We start from the raw sequence: 18,083 nt of genomic DNA on the forward strand, positions 1-18,083 counted from the left end.
ACAGCTCCCCTTCTCTGCTTCCCACTGTCTGGCTGTGCACTGCGTGAGAGTTGAGCAGCTTTCCTAAGTCTCTGTAATCAAACAAGCCAAAATGGATGGTTGGGTGGGCAGTTGTGATATGAAAGTCTTTGTTCACACAAGTATGTGAGACCTCAGTGGGCAGGGAATGAAGCCAGAGAACTGACAGAGAAGACAGCTGAACCCAGTTCTGCTCACGTTTTTTATGGACAGGAATTCACTGTTTGCTCACAAAATTTAGACATTTTATGATAACCACTTGAAATGGCACCTGTGAAGAAAAGAGCTTGTTCATGATTGTGAAACTGCAACTTCCTTACTTTGTTCAAGTGCTAACGTTTGCCATTTTCCTTCCCAAGGCAAAGCCCAGCTGTTCGAAGTGCTGGACACCCTTCAGCAGGAGCTGGCAGCCTGTGAACTGTTGCACAGGCAGCCCATGGAGCAGGCTCAGAGCCCACGGTCCCTGTCCAACCCTCTGGTGATCTCCTGCTGAGCCCAACCAGCCCCTGGGCAGCTGGAAGGAGGAATGAAGGGCATTTGTCCAGCTCAGCCACGCCTGGACTGGCCAGGAGCAAGGATTGACCCAAAGGAAGAGCACCAGCCCCTTGGCTGAGCACAGCCCTGCCTTACCTGGACTGCAAATCCCAGCTCTGGGGGTGCCCCTGGGACTGGACTGGTACCAAACTGTGCCCACCACCCTCCCCTGAGCCACACAGATTTACAGCCCTGGCTGTGCAGGGGCTGGGCACAGGTTGCAGCCTTTGTGGCAGCCCCACTCCAAAGCCAAGGCAGCCTGTGTTATCCCTGGATTTGTTATCCAACAAGTGACAAACTGAATGATAAACACACCCAGGAGTGTGTGCCAGCAGTGCAGGTTTTGAGTGCTCTGTATTTCTCACTCAATTATTCACCTTATTTAACTCTGAAGCTAGATTTTTTATTGCTCTGCTGAGTTTTATATTTGCAATTATAGAGATGTCTTAGGAATATGCAGCAGCCTTTCCTGACAACAGTCAGATTTCACATAAAAAGTTAAATTTAAATGCTTGAAGAAGGTCCAAAGCAATCTTGTTCCCAGGCTCTCAGGGAAGGAAGGGCTGAAAAATTCACTTTGCTGCCGTTTTGTGTTAGCAAACAACTCGTGCAGTGCACAAGTGAGTTCTCAAGTTTAATTTCCCTCAATGCAACTGCAGAGACACAAAGTTGGGCCCCACATGCAGGCCAGTTAATGTAAAAAGCTGGGCCTAATCATGGTGCCATGGAACGTTTTAGTCAACAATAAAATAATTCCCAGGGCAAAAGTAAAAAAAGAGGTTCCTTCCCTTCCAAGGTGCTTTTGCTGTGTCATTCACCTGTCAAACACAGAAGCTAAAGAGGCAGAGCTCCTAAAAGAGCCAGCTGGATTTATGTGACTGAGAAGGTGCACTGTGGATCTTTTAAGGATGTGAAATGATTTGTCTGAGATAATGCCAGCAATGAAATAAGACCATTCAACTGTGCACGTATGAATTTTTCCCAGGGAAATGGTTTTCTTACAGGAATAAGGTCCACAATGCAAGATGGGGAATAAGATTTCCATTCCTTTCCATTCAGAACATGCTGTGTAGCTCAGACACCCCCCATTAAAAATTGTGGCACAATTGAGCCACATTGGTAACAAAAATTTGTATTATTTTCATTTTAAAGGCGAGAAAAAAAGGTGTTATGCAAGCAATGAAACAAACTCTGTTCAGTGGTGTTTTACCTCGTTGGTTTTTTTGTGTTTTGGGGTTTTTTGTGGTTTAGCAGAAGAAGATTTTAAGAATAGCTATATATTGTTAATGTACATTTTTCTTACAGATACCTTAGACAGGACATATATACATAGAGCAATATTCACCCTCTGAGAAAGAAAACTGTCTATAAATGCTAAATATATTACTAACAAAATACCAGAGCATAATATACTATTACTTAGTATATACTGAGGCATATGCTAACATTATATCCATCAGAAACCAGCCTCTAAATGTGCCACAGGTAAAAGCTGAAATGAGCTGAAGTTGGATCCCTGCTTGGGTTCATTTGCTAAAAACCCCTTGAAGCATCAGCTCTTGTTTTGTGCAGCTCTCTCAGACTTTCCCAGGAATATTGCAGGGGTCTAAGGAGGGAAAATGCCAGGGAATTATGAAATAAGCCTGATCTGTGTGCACAGCTGGCAGGTGAGACACTCAGGAGCAGGGTTATAATGCAGGGACACACCTGGTTGTTGATCCTCATTTACTGCAGGATTCTTGGAACATTTGGATTTGTAACCATTTGGACCCTTCTTCCTGTTCCCATGTCCCCCAAACCCAGCAGTCTGTTTCTCACAGACTTTGCATTTCCTCAGATCCCCACAAACTCACTTGCTGGGTTCATTAGTTTTCTGTTAAACCCACAAGCTGGCCCTAAAAGGAAGCTTGGATATTTTCTCCCCTGACTGCACCACGTTTCCACAAAACAACCTTTCTGATTTGACTTCATCCTCAATGTCCCTTCCCCTTGGCATATTTCCCCTTGGCATATAATTCCCCTTCCCATTTGGCATATTTCTCCCTGGGGTAACCTCTGAGGGGCTCACACTTCCAGCACAAGTTACATTTTTTGAGGAGAGGTTTCCTCCTCCCGTTCTTTTTTACTTTATAGGAGGTATTAACTATTAGTAAATTAAAGTCCACCTGATCTGTAAAGTTATTTAACAATTGTCCCATTTGTTTCCACTGAAGCTCTCTCTGGAGTATTTGGCAGTGAGGCCTCATCACAGATGTTACACTGAGTCACAGAATTTTTGCAGCAAATCAAAGTGTGGCCTTCTCCAGCCAGGGCTGCTCCAAGGGGTTCAGTGCATCTGTGCACCCTTTGGAAGAAAAAAACCCTTGGCACCAGCATTTGCTGGAATTAAAACTCCTCCCTTTCATCCTACTGTCCTTTAATCTATTACATGGTGCACTGCAGCGATGAAAGGAGCTGGGATTAGGAAGAAAGGAACCTTTTAAACAGTGCTGCATAAAATGGAATTGCTTGGTGTGAGAGTGACACTGAACCTTCCCAGTGTGTGTGTGACACGTTGCAGTACCAGCCACAGGGTCTCTCTCACATTTATCATTTCATGGAGTTTCAGACACTGAATCCTTTAGTATTTATGCTGTCTCATTTTCTTAATAATTTTATGTATAGTTCCCCAAAATACGAAGGCTATAGAATGTGTTTCTTAGGGTGAAATTAAATTACAATCACCCTTGTGTCCTTAACTACACTTTAGTTTCAAAAGACTGGGATTTTCAGAGGTCTTGGGTTTCTATTCTACTTTTCTGTCTCTTCTTTTTGCCTCAGCATGCCAAAATAGCTCATTTTCATTTTTCCCCCTCAACTTTTTTCAAATTACCTTGAGGCTGAAAGCATCAGACCCCACATCTGGTCTGAGGTACCCATAGAAGAGCTCAGCTTAGCAAAGCAAAACGTCCTTGTTTTATGCAGCTCACTCACTTCTTCACTTAGAAGGGGTGTCTGCATTACAGCAAACTTCCCTGAAGTGAGACTCACTTCTTAAATGACATTATTTCCTAAAATGCTCATATTCTTCTGAACTGTAACCATTTCAGATTCTCTGTCTGGAGAATTGCCTGCTCCTAGACTTGATCCCCCACCCGTTTCCAGACTGTAGAACAAAGGAAGAGAAGGAAAAAGCTCAGAGGAATTCTAGAATTCCTAACTGGAGTTTTAGACCCAGTCACCAGCTGGACAGCAAATTCAATTCATGGCCATTTTTCCTCCTGCCAATACAACTGCATTTTTTGTCTAATGAAACTCCCAAAAGGATAACAGTGTCAGAATCAGTAGGAAAAGGTCTCCTTGAATTCCTACCTCTGCCAAACCCTGCAGCACAGAATACAGACAGCTGTTTGTTTTTAACTTCGGTGATAGCCTAGGAATAAACCAGAATTAACTCTGCATGAAGAGAAGGCTTTGGGGAGACCTTAGAGCCCCTTCCAGTGCCTAAAGGGGGCTCACACAGAGGCTGGAGAGGGCTTTTCATGAAGGTGTGGGGGGATAGGGCAAGGGGGGATGGCTTTAAGCTGAGAGTAGGGTTAGATGGGATAATGGGAAGAAATCCTTTACTGTAAGGGTGGAGAGGCACTGGAATAGATTGTCCAGAGAGGTTGTGGATTCCCCTGGGAATGTCGCAGGCTGCGTTGGAGGGGGCTTGGAGCAACCTGGGATAGTGGAAGGTGTTCCTGCCATGGCAGGGGGTGGGACTGGATGGGCTTTAAGGTCCTTCCAACCCCAACCATCCTGCAATTCCATGAATATTCCTAGTCCTGCAATGCTCCTACTCGGGGTGTAACTGCAGCTCATCCTCACTGCAGGGATGAGCAGCACCAGCTCTGCACTCCAGGCAGCTTTACCTGGGTCACAGTGGGCAGGACTCAAACCCCACAGGGTTCCCTGGCGTGCACAAACCAAATTACATTATAAATTACTGGTTTATGGTTCTGCCTCAAAGAGCTGTGAGATAACTTATCTCTGTCAAGGAGTAAACAAGGATTGTAGGATGACATTGAAAAATTATCAGTATTCAAGTGGTTTCACCCACGGGCACCCTGCAAAGCAGAAAGGTCGTAAGAGCTGAGGGTTTGAGTATTATAGTTCGAGATAATTTCTGTACTTCAAGGTTTTATTGTTTGATAGCCTTGGTTTTGCTGATTGCTTCTCATTGATCTTTTTTTTCACAATTACAAGTGGAAAAATGGTCTCTAACAAAGGCAAAGTCCAGCCTTTTGTGAGGAATTTTCTACCTCTTAAGGTTGCCAAAAACAGATAAAGAAAAAAAAGAGAGACAATATGTGGAGGCTGATACAATTTGACTTAAAATACCATTTAGATAAAAAATGTTATTTTTAAATAAAGAACATGCCATACCCATGGGAGGATTTTTTTTGTTTTTAAACTGATTGTGGAGGTCAAATCCATTGCATGGGCAGTGCTAGCCCAGCACTCAGCAGGACAAGTTGCTTTCCTGTCAGCCTCTGCAGCTCCACCAGCAGAGATCAGCTCTGGGGACAGCAGAAGTCAGAACAGCATCTAATTGCTTATGAGCCAACATCTGCCATGCCCAGGGCTGAGACACACCACTGACTCATCTACCAAAGGATTGATAGTCACCCAAAAATGTCACCAGCTTTTCGGAGTCATTTGAAAGTCGCTCAGGAATGGGCTCAGCTTTTCAGCATCATTTTCTGCTGGGGCTTGCTCCGAGCCCTGCCATGGCCAGCGTGGAGCTGCCATGGAAACCATTTCTGGGTCACCTTCACACAGCAGAGCAGGGAAAGCAGCCCCTCCCCAGCCCCACCACTGGAGCACACTCCTTGTGACGAGGATGGCAGCAGCAGCTTCCCATTTCTGACATGAATGTGCCACAAACAAACAGACACCATCTCCCCATGGGCATGGGGAGGAGCAGCCCATGCAGGCTCGAACTCTGCTGTTCCCCTTGGAGTCACTGAGGAGGGAAGCAAAATGATTGCCTGCTCCTCTGCATCCATTTGTAATGGAAATGTAAGAGCTTGGGTCACACTGGCTGTGTGGGGAACATCAGCAGCTCTGAGAGAAGATACCAAGAGGGACCATGCAGCTGGAGCTGCCTTCCCACATCTGACTGGAGCTACATATAAATAAAACTGAGAGAAGCAAGATTCAAGTCACTAAATCAGATTTAAGGAGTTATTGAACTGAACAGCAATATATTGAGGGGAGAGAGGAAAGAGACAGGAGGAATTTCAAATCCTGAAACACAGAAATATTTCAGGACATAAGTGGTAAATAACTACAAGGATGATTCTTCTCTGTTCAGAAAACACCAAGGAATAACTGATGCAGGAAGAAGAAACTTAATTTTCACAGCAGCTGTTAGTGAACACTAACCTTAACTATGAAATCAGGACGTCCAGATCTGCAAAGGAAGTGTCCTTTCTGGAAAGGGAACCTAGGAAGAAAGATAAATTTTTCATATTAAATTGATAAACCTGGAAATTTTCATACTGTGGTGATAATTTTAACCACAATGAGTTGCTCTCAAGAGCTAAAATCTGAATTTATACTGCAGCTCTTCTAGTTTATGTGCAGGGCACAGTCCTCCATCCCAACAGCCACAAGTGTCATTTTTTATAGCTATCATTTGTTTCCTTTTTTTGCAACTCTACAGTTTGTTGTGTGCCTTCTCCCCAATCAAGAATAAATCCTGCATCCAGCAACCACCATTTCACAAAAGGAAATTGTTTCAAGTCACAGTAGACTGACCTCAGCCTACACCATTATTTCATTCCCTGCACAAGTCATTCCCAAACTCCCGAGAGCCAGGCATGGCCAAGATCACAAACAATCGAAAAGTACAGGAAGAGAGGAAAAAAATAGGGCTGAGACTCAAAAATAAATCATATTTGACACTTTGGAGTCTGCAGAAAAGGAGATTCTACTGACAAGAACTGTAAGAGAAAAAACTCCCTGGAATAAGTAGGAGAAATCTGCATCCCTGCATTGCCAGGAAGTCATTCTTTGACAAAACAAATCTTTGAGTTCACTTAAACTGTTCCACTGAATCCCATTGTGTGATGGAAAAAACCCCAATGTCATGAGAATTGAACCTGGTTTATAATGCACAGGCCTTTAAAACCTTGGTTGTCTTTATTCTTTTGCTCATGCAAGAAAACAGCAACTCCAAGCTTGCTAATCTGTTCCTATTTTTTAAAGAAAAAGGGAGCTTAGAACTAAAAAGCAGGAAGGCTTTTCAGATCTTACAGGACATTTGACATGGCCTTATAATCAGAAACAGACTTAATTACAAAAATCAGCACACGGGTCCATAAACTACTGCTACTAAAAATGGGAAGGACTAATTCCAGGAATTTGTATGAAATCTCTGGAAATTCCTCGTTACAGATTCACTTTGCTCCTGCACAGATGAATAAACACCACACATAGTTTGAAAGCTGCATCTGCTGTTGAATGATAACGTTATGGAGACCTGGTCATAACTTCTGCTGAAAATAAACAGTTGGAGATGTCTGAAGGACAGTGAGATTGTAGTTGAGGCTAAGACTGGCTCATAAATTGTCACACAAGCAAATAGCAAATATAAGTCACATTTTTCTTTCTTTCTTCTCTATCACTCCTGGTCCAGCCACTGCCACATAAAAATTTCCATACAAATTGCAGCAGGTATGGACACAGAAATGCTGATAAGTCACCTCACGGCCCTACTGCAACCACGTTACAGTGCAAGAGTGCTAAACAGACCCCAAAAAACTCTTGGAAGTACTTCACACAATTATTATGAGAAGAGAAACTACCTGGGTGCAGAGGGATCAATCCCTGCCCACCTCAAAGCAGTGAGGTTGTGAGTGCACAAGTGTGTGCAGGGGCTTTGGGGGCATCCCAAACCAGGGCCACCCTAAAAGTTCCCTCAGCTTGTGTGAAAAAAGATATGATTTGTTTGCAATAATAAAAAAAATATCTGTCTTGAATAATAAGGAGGGAAAATTTTATTTCTGTTCAGAAAGTTAAAAAAAAAAAATCAAGAGGAAAAAAATCAAAGTTACCAGACAACAGAGGAGAAAATGATGTCACCACTTCAACAGAGTTGACACTACAAAGAATCCAGTCTGGCAAGTGAGTGTGCCCTTCCCAAAGGGTGAAATTAATGCTGCCCACGGCAACGATTGCTAAGCACATCATTATGGAAATTGGGAGCTCACAGCAGGAGCTGGGAGTCTCAGAAAGGTGGAAAATCAATGCAGTGCACGCTGGGGCGAAGAATGGCTCCAAGCAGAGTGACCTTAGAAGGCGTGGGGAGGTGGGGACAGGCAGAAGGGGAGCACAGGGGAGGCTCCAGGGGACACGGTGAGTGCAGGGCAGCAGAGCCAGGCTGTCCCCTTGCTCTGGGGCTCCCCAGAACTTCAGCCTGGCTGTGGTTCTGAGGAATAAAAGTAAGAATTATTGACCTGTGCTTAAGGGGCAGCTATTTAACAGTAGTGCTACGTGTTGATTTGAGAGGAGAAGTAGAGGCCATGGAAACCACCCAGCAGGACAGAAAAGAATTCCATGATGGATCTGTCAGGAGCCTGGGCTGTGGCTCTGCCCTGCAGAGAGTGACAAGGACCCAGCAGGTGAAGTCCTGGAGGGGCAGGGGAGGAGGAGGTGATCTATCAGTCCTTTCACACAGCTGGAGGAAGGACAAACTTGGCAAGCAGAACAGGAATTTTCTAGTGAAATACTTTGGCCAGAGAAAGTGCATTTCATCCAGATGAACTTTATTTTGTTGGTATAAATTGCTCCAAGAGCTCTGCAGGATAACCAGCACTCCAGGGGCATGGTTCTCACCCAGCAGGGGCAAGATGGAATATGACTGAGGAGGGACTTAACTCTGGCCTCCCACATCATCATGAATTCCCTGCCCACTGCACTGCTGACCTGCTGGGTTCTCTTTAATCTTCCCTGCTGGAGCTGCTCCACTTTGCATAAATAACTGCATTTTATGCAGAGCAAGGAATTAAACCCAGTGCTGCCATATCCTGAATGAAAGTCCTGACCAATGGGGCATCCACCTCAACTTTACATCCACCAGTTTAAATCTGCTTTTGAATAAAGTATAAGTTATCTAAATCAGATCAAACAACTCCAATCTGAAATAATTAGATCGTTAAAATTATCTTCTTACTGTTTCAAATATTTTAAAATACTTCTACCTCTCACTCACTTAATGCCAGTCTGGTTTAGATTTCCTCTTACCTGTGGTTTACATGGGGGGGCTTTAGGGTTAAAGCACAGTAAACATCCTTTAAAATATCTATCTGTATAGAAATGCAACTTATTTAGACAGATTTTTCCTTCTCATCAAGAACTACATACCTATAGAATTATGATAAATGCTACAACCATTTTAAAAAGCTTCTGATTTTCAGTATTTCCCTTTTGCAACTCAAAACTTTAAATTCAGACTCCCAGCAAGAACATTGACCTTCACCTCATCTAATAAATGTAAATCTGCAGCACTTCTGATCAAAGAAAGTTGTATAGATTCTTACATGCTAAAATATAGTAAAAAAAAAAAAAAAAAAAGAGAAAGAAAGTAGCAGACAAGCTGTAATTTAAAATCAACCTAAGAAATTTTTCACAGGGTTAATGAAAGAGCCAAAATCTTTGGCTTGCCTTTCTAACCAAGGGAAACACAATCAGTGTTATTAAAAAAAAAAAAAGTAAAGCTGACAGCTTTTCTGTAGTCATGAACCCTGAGCACTGTCCTTCAGCTGGAGCAGCTGAGGGGGCACAAACAGCCAAGGAAGAGGCAATGACTGAGCGATTTCAGAGCTGTGCATAGGGAGAGCTGCTGAGTAGAGAGGACAGAGAAGTTTCCTCTCATTCCAGGCTCTGGTTTCCCCACTAGAGACAGAGCTTCTATGGCTGTGCTGTGCCTGTCAGTGTGGAGAGAATGCCACCATGAGTGGCACTGCAGGACAACATCCAACCACCAGGATTTATCAAAACTGAGGAGGAAATAAATTGTAAATGACCTCCAACCAGCTCCATCGAATGTAGGAAGTTTCCCTGAACACAGGCATCAACACTGGGCTAGAGATGCCAAATGAGGGCAAAGAGATCATTAGATAATGCAGGAAGAGGCTTGCAGCATCTTTTAATGAATGTGCAATTCTCCTCAGAGGAACTGCTGCTTATTTATACCCTGCTGTAAGTGACCATGTGATTAATTCAGCTGCCAGCTTGATAAAACTGACTCTCCAAACTGTTTGTATATCAGCATGCAGTGATAGGAAATAATAGGATTAGCACAGCAGCATTTTCAGCTCTTGAGATTTTATCGCGGGTCCCACTATATAAAGGATTTCCTTCAGAACCCAAGGCACATGATCAGCTTTCATTAGCAATCTGTAGCCTTAAGGACCAGGAGCAGAACTTGGCAAAATGTGAACTTTAATGGCTCAAAGTATCAAGCCCATCAAAAGAAAAAAGAAAAAAATGAAATATCCTAGATTGCTTTGAAATGCCAATACCATGGTTTTGAGGATGCAGTGCAAGAACTGCACACTGGGGTTGGCAATAATGTTATCTCACATCCTGCAGCAAACTTTATGTGGTTGCAGAGTTGCAGATGGCTCAGGACTGTCCTCCCAGCCCCACGACATCTCTGCACTCTGACATCTCCTCATGGGGCAGCTGGGCTGGGCATTCCCGACAGTCCGGCTGCTGGGCAGCAGGAATTCAGCAGAACAGGATTCGACCTGTCTGCATTCTGGGGGTCTCCGTGTGTGATCAGGGGTCTGGGCAAACTCTCCTGCAGTTCACTGTGCACAACAAACAGCTGGGCACATCTGCAAGGGTGTAAATACAGCTTTAGTGGGGCAGGAGCAATGGGGCTGGAGCTGCTCTCACTGGGGAAAGTGAATTCACCACTGGATATACATCCAGAGTCAACTGGTTTATTTCAAAACCCATGAAGCCACAGCTTTGTAAAGGACACTATAAAAATAACCATTTTGTCAGTTATAGACAGTGAGGGGAATTCTACAGCGAGTTCCCATGGTAAACTCATCTCCTGGGCTTTCCCAATGTGGTCCTTTACGTCAGGCACTAATTAATGTCTAATTGATCTTTCCAAGAAGAACTGATCAGTGTGGCCATAAAGTTCAACGCCCTACCTTCTACATTTCCAGCTCTTCAAGCAGAAAATAGCAGAGCTTTAGCTAAAGGGGTTGAAGGCTGATTTTTTTTGTCACCACACTCCTTAAACAAGGACGACACCACAACACTCAGTGCTGAATAATCTCATGCATTTCACAATCCTACTACAGCTGCTATGCAATAAATTGGTAAAGATGCTTAAACATCTTTTGCAGGCTTGCCTGAATAGCTGGCAGAGCGTTGGAACAAGGTACATTCATGGATAGCTCTTTGTCACACTGGGAATTCAACAAACAATGGCCCAAACAGCCGGATGAGAGCAGCGAAACAATCAGGGACTGAGGATACCACATCCAACCATTCATACCAGGAGAGGAGGGGCTGTTTTGGACTGTCTTTAGTCTGGTCCAAGCACTGAACCTCCATTAGCACCATTCACAGGTGTTTCCAGAGTGAATATTGCAATTTAATTTAATATAAAAGGCATTCATGGAAAATAGAGAGCAGGAGATTTGCTCTGAAAGCTCAATCCCAATCCTAAATAAAACATTCCCATGAATGCAGTGCTGTGTTGTGTCTGACTGCAGCACTGTATTGTATCTTTAATGACGGTGACTGTGCATAAAGAGCTAGAAAAAGAGCTGCTTTTCCTTAGAGCAAAGCAAGCAAGGCAGAGAGGGGCACAGAGCCTCCAGTTTGCCCAGCCCAGGACAGTGTGAATCCAAACTGACCATGAATATTTTCATTACCAGGCTCAAAACCCTCCAAGTTCCATAAAACACGAACAGGTGCTTTTAGCCATCTGATTTAGAACAGATCACTTAATACACACATTGTGTACCTCGGCTATATTTGTATCTTGGAGACAATGGAAAATAATATCTGAAAAAGAACACAACATTTCGTTCTTTCAGGCAATTCTTTTGAACCGAGAAATTATAGCTTAAGGGGTGATTCAGTGGTGCTCAGCATTTAAGAACAAAATAACTTGGATGACACCTAGTGGGAAAATAAGCAATCACTGGGTGCAGCTCTGAATGGGGAAAACGGCAAAGAGGAGGAAGTTCTCCATGAGAACAGGCGGGAGGAGAGAGAATTTCTTGAATAAATGGGTGGAGTACAATTTAGGAGAAGAATTTCCTAAATGACAAGACTTTATCTGCCTGTGGAATAATTTGAGGGAATGGGATTTTTGATTTGACAGAGGCAAAGCTACATTAGGCAAAACCATGATAAATGTGCGGCAGGAAAGAATATGGACAGGAGGAAACTCTGAGTCCTCCTGGGTATAAATACTCAGAAGGCTTTGGCCAGTTCTGCAGAGTGAAGTAGGTAAAAGGAACATTTCGGCCCTTGGGCAACACTAACCCCTGGTTTGAGAGAAACCACAGTTTTTCTTTAATTCCTCTCTGCCAGCAATATTCCTTGACATGAGAATGAATTTCATGATTGATCTTTTTTTATCCCTCTTCTCGATTATTTGTATAATTCATTAATTACCAGTGACTCACATCCAATTACAAAGATCTATTTTGGTTAGTCTGCTCTCACCAGGCTCTTTCAAAGTACAAAAGAACAGACTGAATCAAGGTGAGAGATTTTAAATGAGGAGCACTTCTACTGCCCATTGACAGTGTGAGTGGCCAGTTTTTTCTGCATTGGAAATGGAAACAGTGCTTGAGAAAACTTCTGCCTTTCTAGGTCAAGAACAGGTCATTGACAGCAATAAATGACTGTAACTTCTTAAAAGTGACTAGAAAAGATAATGGCATCTTCTGCCTGAATTTGCTCTCAGCAGGTCACGCGTTTGATCTGCACATTTATCTCCAGCTTGCAGCTTTTATTCTTAACCACAAGGAAAGCAGTAATCTCCCCTCAGCCCTTTTCCTCCCTGAATAAGCAGGCACGGCCCCCACGGAACTCACTGGAAAAGTCAAGGCCTCCAAAGAAAGCCAATCCAGAGAAAGGGGCTTTCAGGGGGTGAGGTGAGGGGAGAGGGGCTGTTTGGGAAACAGAGTGTCCAGAAATCCCTCTCCACTGAGAGGAGGCAGAGCCTCTCCCGTTCACAAAAACTTCAAATGGATTCTCTCTGTGGAAAAAATACTTTCATACCCTAACAAGATTATAGCAGATTATAACTTCTTTTTTTTTTTCAAATTGGGTATAAATAAATCCTCTTAAATGAAGAATCCTCATTTGGCCTACAAAAAGCTATAGTCCTAAAATCATAAAGGCAAATGCCTGGTGCTTCTGCCAGATATTCCCTGCACATCCTCCCCTCCACAGGGAGCTGGAGCACTGGCCAGGGCCCCATCGTGTGGGACAGGTCTTGGGACTCAGCATGAGCAGCCACCTCTGCCACCAGCGGGGACACCTGGAGGAACGTGGGACCAACTTTGTGAGGATAGCACAGAGTCTGAGTGGGTTCTGGGGGATTCCAAATGTCCAGCACCTGTTCCAACGCAAAAGGACACAGCATTTGATCTCATTCTGTAACAGGAAGGTTTTGATTCTGTGTGGCAGCGTTCCTCAAGACACATGGCACAGATCGGGTGGGCACAGGGGGCAGACAGACATTCATGAAATCCATGGCCTCGGGATGTACTTTGCAAAAGCAGTGAAACAATCCCGAAGATAGAAGGACCTCCCTGTTATCAGCAGTCCACTCACAGGTCCAGCCATTCAACATCTGACAGGCAGATGAGCCACTCGCTCCAACAAGGGAGGAATTGCTCTCCTCAACTCATTGAAAAGATCAAAATTCCAACGGGGTTTGAAGTATTTTTGTCTTTTCCCCTGGCACTGTCTGAATTGCCTTTTCAAATGCTAAAGAGCAGAGATACACACTGAGGCATTTTCTTAAGGAAGCTCCTGCTAACTCATTAGACCCAATGAAGAAAAGCTCTTTAAAAATAAGTAAGAATTAGACAACAAGAGCTGCTATCAGAACAATTTATACATCAGAAACTTCCTGTCCTCCCAGGAACACCATGTTACAAAGAAAGGACAGCTCAGAAACACAGCTCTGCTGCACATCTGCAACATCAAAACCTCACCTAGGCTTTGTTTCCAAAACCAGAACAGACTCCAAGCCTGTCCCCAAAACAACACTATACAGAGCTGGCCTGAACAGATTTTATTTAAGCAGTGAGAAGTCAGATATCAAACAAACCTGGCTGACTAATACAGAAAAACTCAATTTCACAGTTTAACTTCAGCTCCCTCATCCGCTGATGCTTGTGTTTGTCAGCACCTCAGGCCCAAACTAACTTTTATACCTGGAGATTTTTACAACTGAGTTAAAAAACCCCACTTAATTTCAGATGAGTTTTTCCAGATACTGTCAGATGCAATAGGAAAAAATACATTAGGAATAAACCAAAAATCCCAAAGCATTTCCTCTTGTCTGCAGCAAACACAAGGCCCTCCCCGAGCACTGTCTGCCACGGCACAACCATAAACAGCAGCTTCCTCTGGGATGCTGTCCTATCCTGCACAGGAAAAAGCTCATCTTCTCTGCCACACTTCCTTGGTGACTCTTTGAGCAGCCAGCCTGCACTGCCATCCACGCTCCAGCACTTCACCAAGCACAGGGAAAGGGATCAAGAAGGATCAAACAGGGTAAGTGTCAGCCAGTCACCTCCCCAACCCTCCCTTCTGCATTTTTGCCACAGTTTGTGTTTCTGTTTGAGTTTGCGTTTCTTGCTGTTTCTATATTAAATCAGAAGAGATCATCTTTTCCATAAATATCACTTAACTTTTTTTAGCCAGATGACATAGTCTGTCCTTTTAAGATGTTTACTTTGGAAAAAAAGCCCCAGTAGTTTTCTTGAAAAATCACAGATGAGTATCTGGATTCAGAGCAAAGATACTCAGAATAACTCACTGACAAAGACATAGGAGGTGGTTAAGATGAGTATTTCAGCTTCAGAAAGGAAGAGTATTTTCCGGCATTTACAATTATTCAATCCCTTAAGCTTCATTTTGAAAGCTGATTTCAACACACAGTTTTAACACTCGATCTATGAAGACATGGAAACGGAAGAAAAGCCTTTGCCTGAAACTAACGTGGTTTTTCCTGTCATCTCCTGGTGACATTCCGTCCCAGAATTTTGATAATTAATATTTCTTGTACAATTATCAAGGCAAAGCAATGAACCAGAGAGGGAGGGGAAGACCTGTGCTCTGTCTTCAGCGTTTGTGCTGAAGTCGGGGAGAGTGGTTCTGTGGGGCACACAGAAAACGACAGATTTTATTCCAAAAACCTCAACCTGGGGAAGCAATAACTGCTGTGGTTCTCTGAGGGTACCGACCCCCACTTAGGTGTCATTTTGTGTTGGAATTGTAAAAGGAGAGCCCAGGGATCCCGGCGGAGGGAGGAATGCAGTCCAAAACCAATATGGTTGATAAGCACAAAACTCAGTTTATTAGCAATCCAGAGGCACTTATATAGTATACCAGCTTGTTAACTCCTGAGTGGCTTAAAGCTTATCACAGCACATTTCTACTTCTACATAATTGGACTTACATTGGCAAGCTTCCTGGTCAGTACATCTTATCTGCACAGCTGCACATCCTTCAAACTCCCTTCTTCTTCTCAGGCTTGTTTCTCACACCAGTGCTTTCTCATGCAGGCAGTTTCTCACACAAACCTTTGCTTGCAGGCCTTTTGCTTGTACAGTTCTTTTGTAGATCCCACAATTCTATCAATGATCCATGCCCCGGATCCTTTAATAATTGCAACAATTTTGTTGTCTGTGCAGCTGGCGATGGAGCTGCTGGCCGTGCTGGGCTGTGCCCTGTGGGTGCTGCTGCCGGGGGTCCTGCCTGAGGAGTGTCCATCCCCCTGTGGCTGCACGTCCCTGGGGGAGGCGCGGGGGACACGCGTGGACTGCGGCTCGCGGGGGCTGCGCTCGCTGCCCGCCCTGCCCCGCCTCGCCCGCAGCCTGCACCTGCACAACAACAGCCTGGCCTCCATCCCCGCCGGGGCCCTGGACAGCCTGGGCCGCCTGCAGGAGCTGGAGCTCTGGGACAACCCCTGGCACTGCGACTGCCACATCCTGTACCTCAAGCTGTGGCTGGAGGATTTCTCCGCGCCCGCGCTCGCCCGGCTCAGGTGCGCCAGTCCCGCTCACCTGAGGATGAAGCCCCTGGGGCAGCTAACGGGGAATGAGCTGGGGGGTTGTATGACGCTTCTCCCAACCAAGTGTCTTCAGTTCTTCTGGCGAGACCTCGTTTTAATTGCTGGAGTGATAATTACTCTTATTTTAGTAGCATTGGCTCTAAAATTCTCCAAGAAGCTGGTCTGCCAGCTCACCCTCGGGGGCCGGCGGCTGAGGAGGCACATCTCCAAAACGCACAAGACACAGTGAGCTGTTCCCTGCCACCAGCCTGACAGGAACATCAAACTCCTCTGCAACGAAAAAGCAACTGCACTGGTAACACTGGTTTGAATAATCAACGCTGCAAAGGCTCAAAGTCCAGGTCTCAAAGCAAAATTGTGTCTCCACATCTGTGTGGTCATTTGGATCCCCTGAGCAGGAACACTCCTCATTTCTCTAGCTTTATTCTACATTAATAACATCTGCAGGAGAAAATTTCAAATTAACAGGTAGGAATGTAGTGGTGTAAACATGGAGATAATTTTAGAGTATTTCCTCTGCACTGAGCTTTTCAATTTTTTAAAGGACAACCACCGTTCTGTATGAATGCAGAATGTTGCAGAAGAAATGCACCCTGCCATCTCTCATGGAATTTCCTAAATGATATTTCTTGTTTCCCCAAAATGAAATAAATCATTAACACTAAAAGCTTATCACTCTCTTCTGTGCCTACAAACTAGATATGCATAGAACAGTAACCTGCTTTACTGCATGGCTTCAATGGTACAGATATTTTTAAAATGAGCAATCAGCAAACATTTCTGCTTACACCAACCAGCACATTAAATAAGATGCACAGAATACAGGAAAAAATATTGAGAGAATGTGCTTTTCTGTCCTTGTAAGGGGAAAGAGGAGGGAATCTCTTCCAAGGCAGTAGTTCACATTTTACTAAAACAGCATTGTGTTTATCACTTTTCATCCGCTTGGGCTTTATTTAAAAAAAAACCCTCTGCAAAGGTGTCAGCTGGAACTGCTAAATGAGGGCTCAAAAGCAACACTCAGCGTTTATCTGGCAGGGCCACTGTGTCATGCTTAAGCCACACACTCCATCAAATGGCATAAATAACACCACTGTTGCTAACAACGTGCAAAGGCAGGAAAACAAGTCAGCTATCAAAATGAAACATGCAGGCAGCATTGCCAGAGTGGGTTTGGAACATCCCAGAAACCGTTACTGCATCCTTTTATGCAAGGGGCAAACCGTAACTGCATCTGCTTTCATGGGCTGGGAGCACAGGGGAGACTGCTGGGATGGAGTGCAAACAAAAAGTTGTGAGGTTTGCTTCCACACTGGGCAAGAAAAGTCATCAGAGTCAGCATTACTGACCAAAGCCTCACTGCAGCACACGGGGAGATTTGTGTGAACAGCAATTCTGTGTGAACTGCAACTCAGTTAGTGGGAAGAATATTTGCAGGTTTCATTTATTAAATAGCACTGTACCTCAATCACCTTTTTGCCTTTAAACTCTCTGTATTTTGTGGACACTGTAGCTAACAGCATTGCTCAAGCTGAATGACTTCTGTTCAGCTTCCTGCCTGCTTTCTGCCAGGGTTTGGTTAGAGTTTATTCCAGGCCTGCTCTTTGAGCTCATGCACCAGAGCAGTTTGCAGGGCTTCATCATCACACAGTGCTGATCTCCTCTGTGCTAAAGGGCCACCATCCCAACAGAATGTGATTATTGTGAGCAGTGTGCTAACAGTCAGCTCTGGAGCTCTGTGAAACACAAGGCAGCTCATTCCCTAAGGATCACCCTGTCTCAGCTCGGAGCAGGCTGAATAAAACAGCTCAGCTCTGCCCAGTAAAAGTGGCTCTGCCTTGTGGAGGCGAACTGTTTGGCTCTGCACCACTGATGTCATTCCTCTGGGTGCAGCCACTCTGGGGCTGACTGCTGAGGTCAGCTACAAACACTGTTTGCTGCACCAGAACTAGACAGAATTAAAGCACTTCTGCTCATTTACAAGACAGAAGAATTCTCAAATCCAGAAAGAAAACAACAGCACACTTGCTCTCGGGCAGCTGAGGTCACTGGAAGCTGGGGAGGAGCTGCCCAAGGGATGCCAAGGGTAGAGCTAAGCAGGGAAAAACAGTGGCATTGCCATGGACACCTGATATGCCTGCTTTTTTAAAAGATTTTTATTTTTAATGTAAAATACCTGCCTGCCACGCGCAGAGCAGTGGCAACTGCC

General features: G+C 44.3%; 2 protein-coding genes across 2 annotated transcripts in view; both read left to right on the plus strand.

Annotated features, from left to right (window-relative positions):
- Positions 1-4,965, plus strand: part of EFCC1 (EF-hand and coiled-coil domain containing 1) — a 41,834-nt gene extending 36,869 nt beyond the window's left edge. Inside the window, 1 exon segment of the mRNA XM_039559055.1 lies at positions 378-4,965. Within this exon segment, the coding sequence (XP_039414989.1) occupies positions 378-511 (134 nt within the window). The 3' untranslated portion in view covers positions 512-4,965.
- Positions 4,966-14,185: 9,220 nt separating this feature from the next.
- On the plus strand, positions 14,186-17,370 carry GP9 (glycoprotein IX platelet). Its single transcript, XM_019292025.2, has 2 exons — positions 14,186-14,352; positions 15,495-17,370. Exon 2 carries the CDS (start codon positions 15,501-15,503, stop codon positions 16,101-16,103), a length of 603 nt encoding a protein of 200 aa, XP_019147570.1. The 5' UTR covers positions 14,186-14,352; positions 15,495-15,500; the 3' UTR covers positions 16,104-17,370.
- The last annotated feature ends 713 nt before the right edge of the window (positions 17,371-18,083 follow it).

The sequence above is a fragment of the Corvus cornix genome, chromosome 12, assembly GCF_000738735.6.
Source record: "Corvus cornix cornix isolate S_Up_H32 chromosome 12, ASM73873v5, whole genome shotgun sequence".
Taxonomy (NCBI): domain Eukaryota; kingdom Metazoa; phylum Chordata; class Aves; order Passeriformes; family Corvidae; genus Corvus; species Corvus cornix.

What these genes read in the sequence shown, in the direction of transcription:
- GP9 (XM_019292025.2), top strand. Translation starts at nt 15,501, where the DNA reads ATGGAGCTGCTGGCCGTGCTGGGCTGTGCCCTGTGGGTGCTGCTGCCG.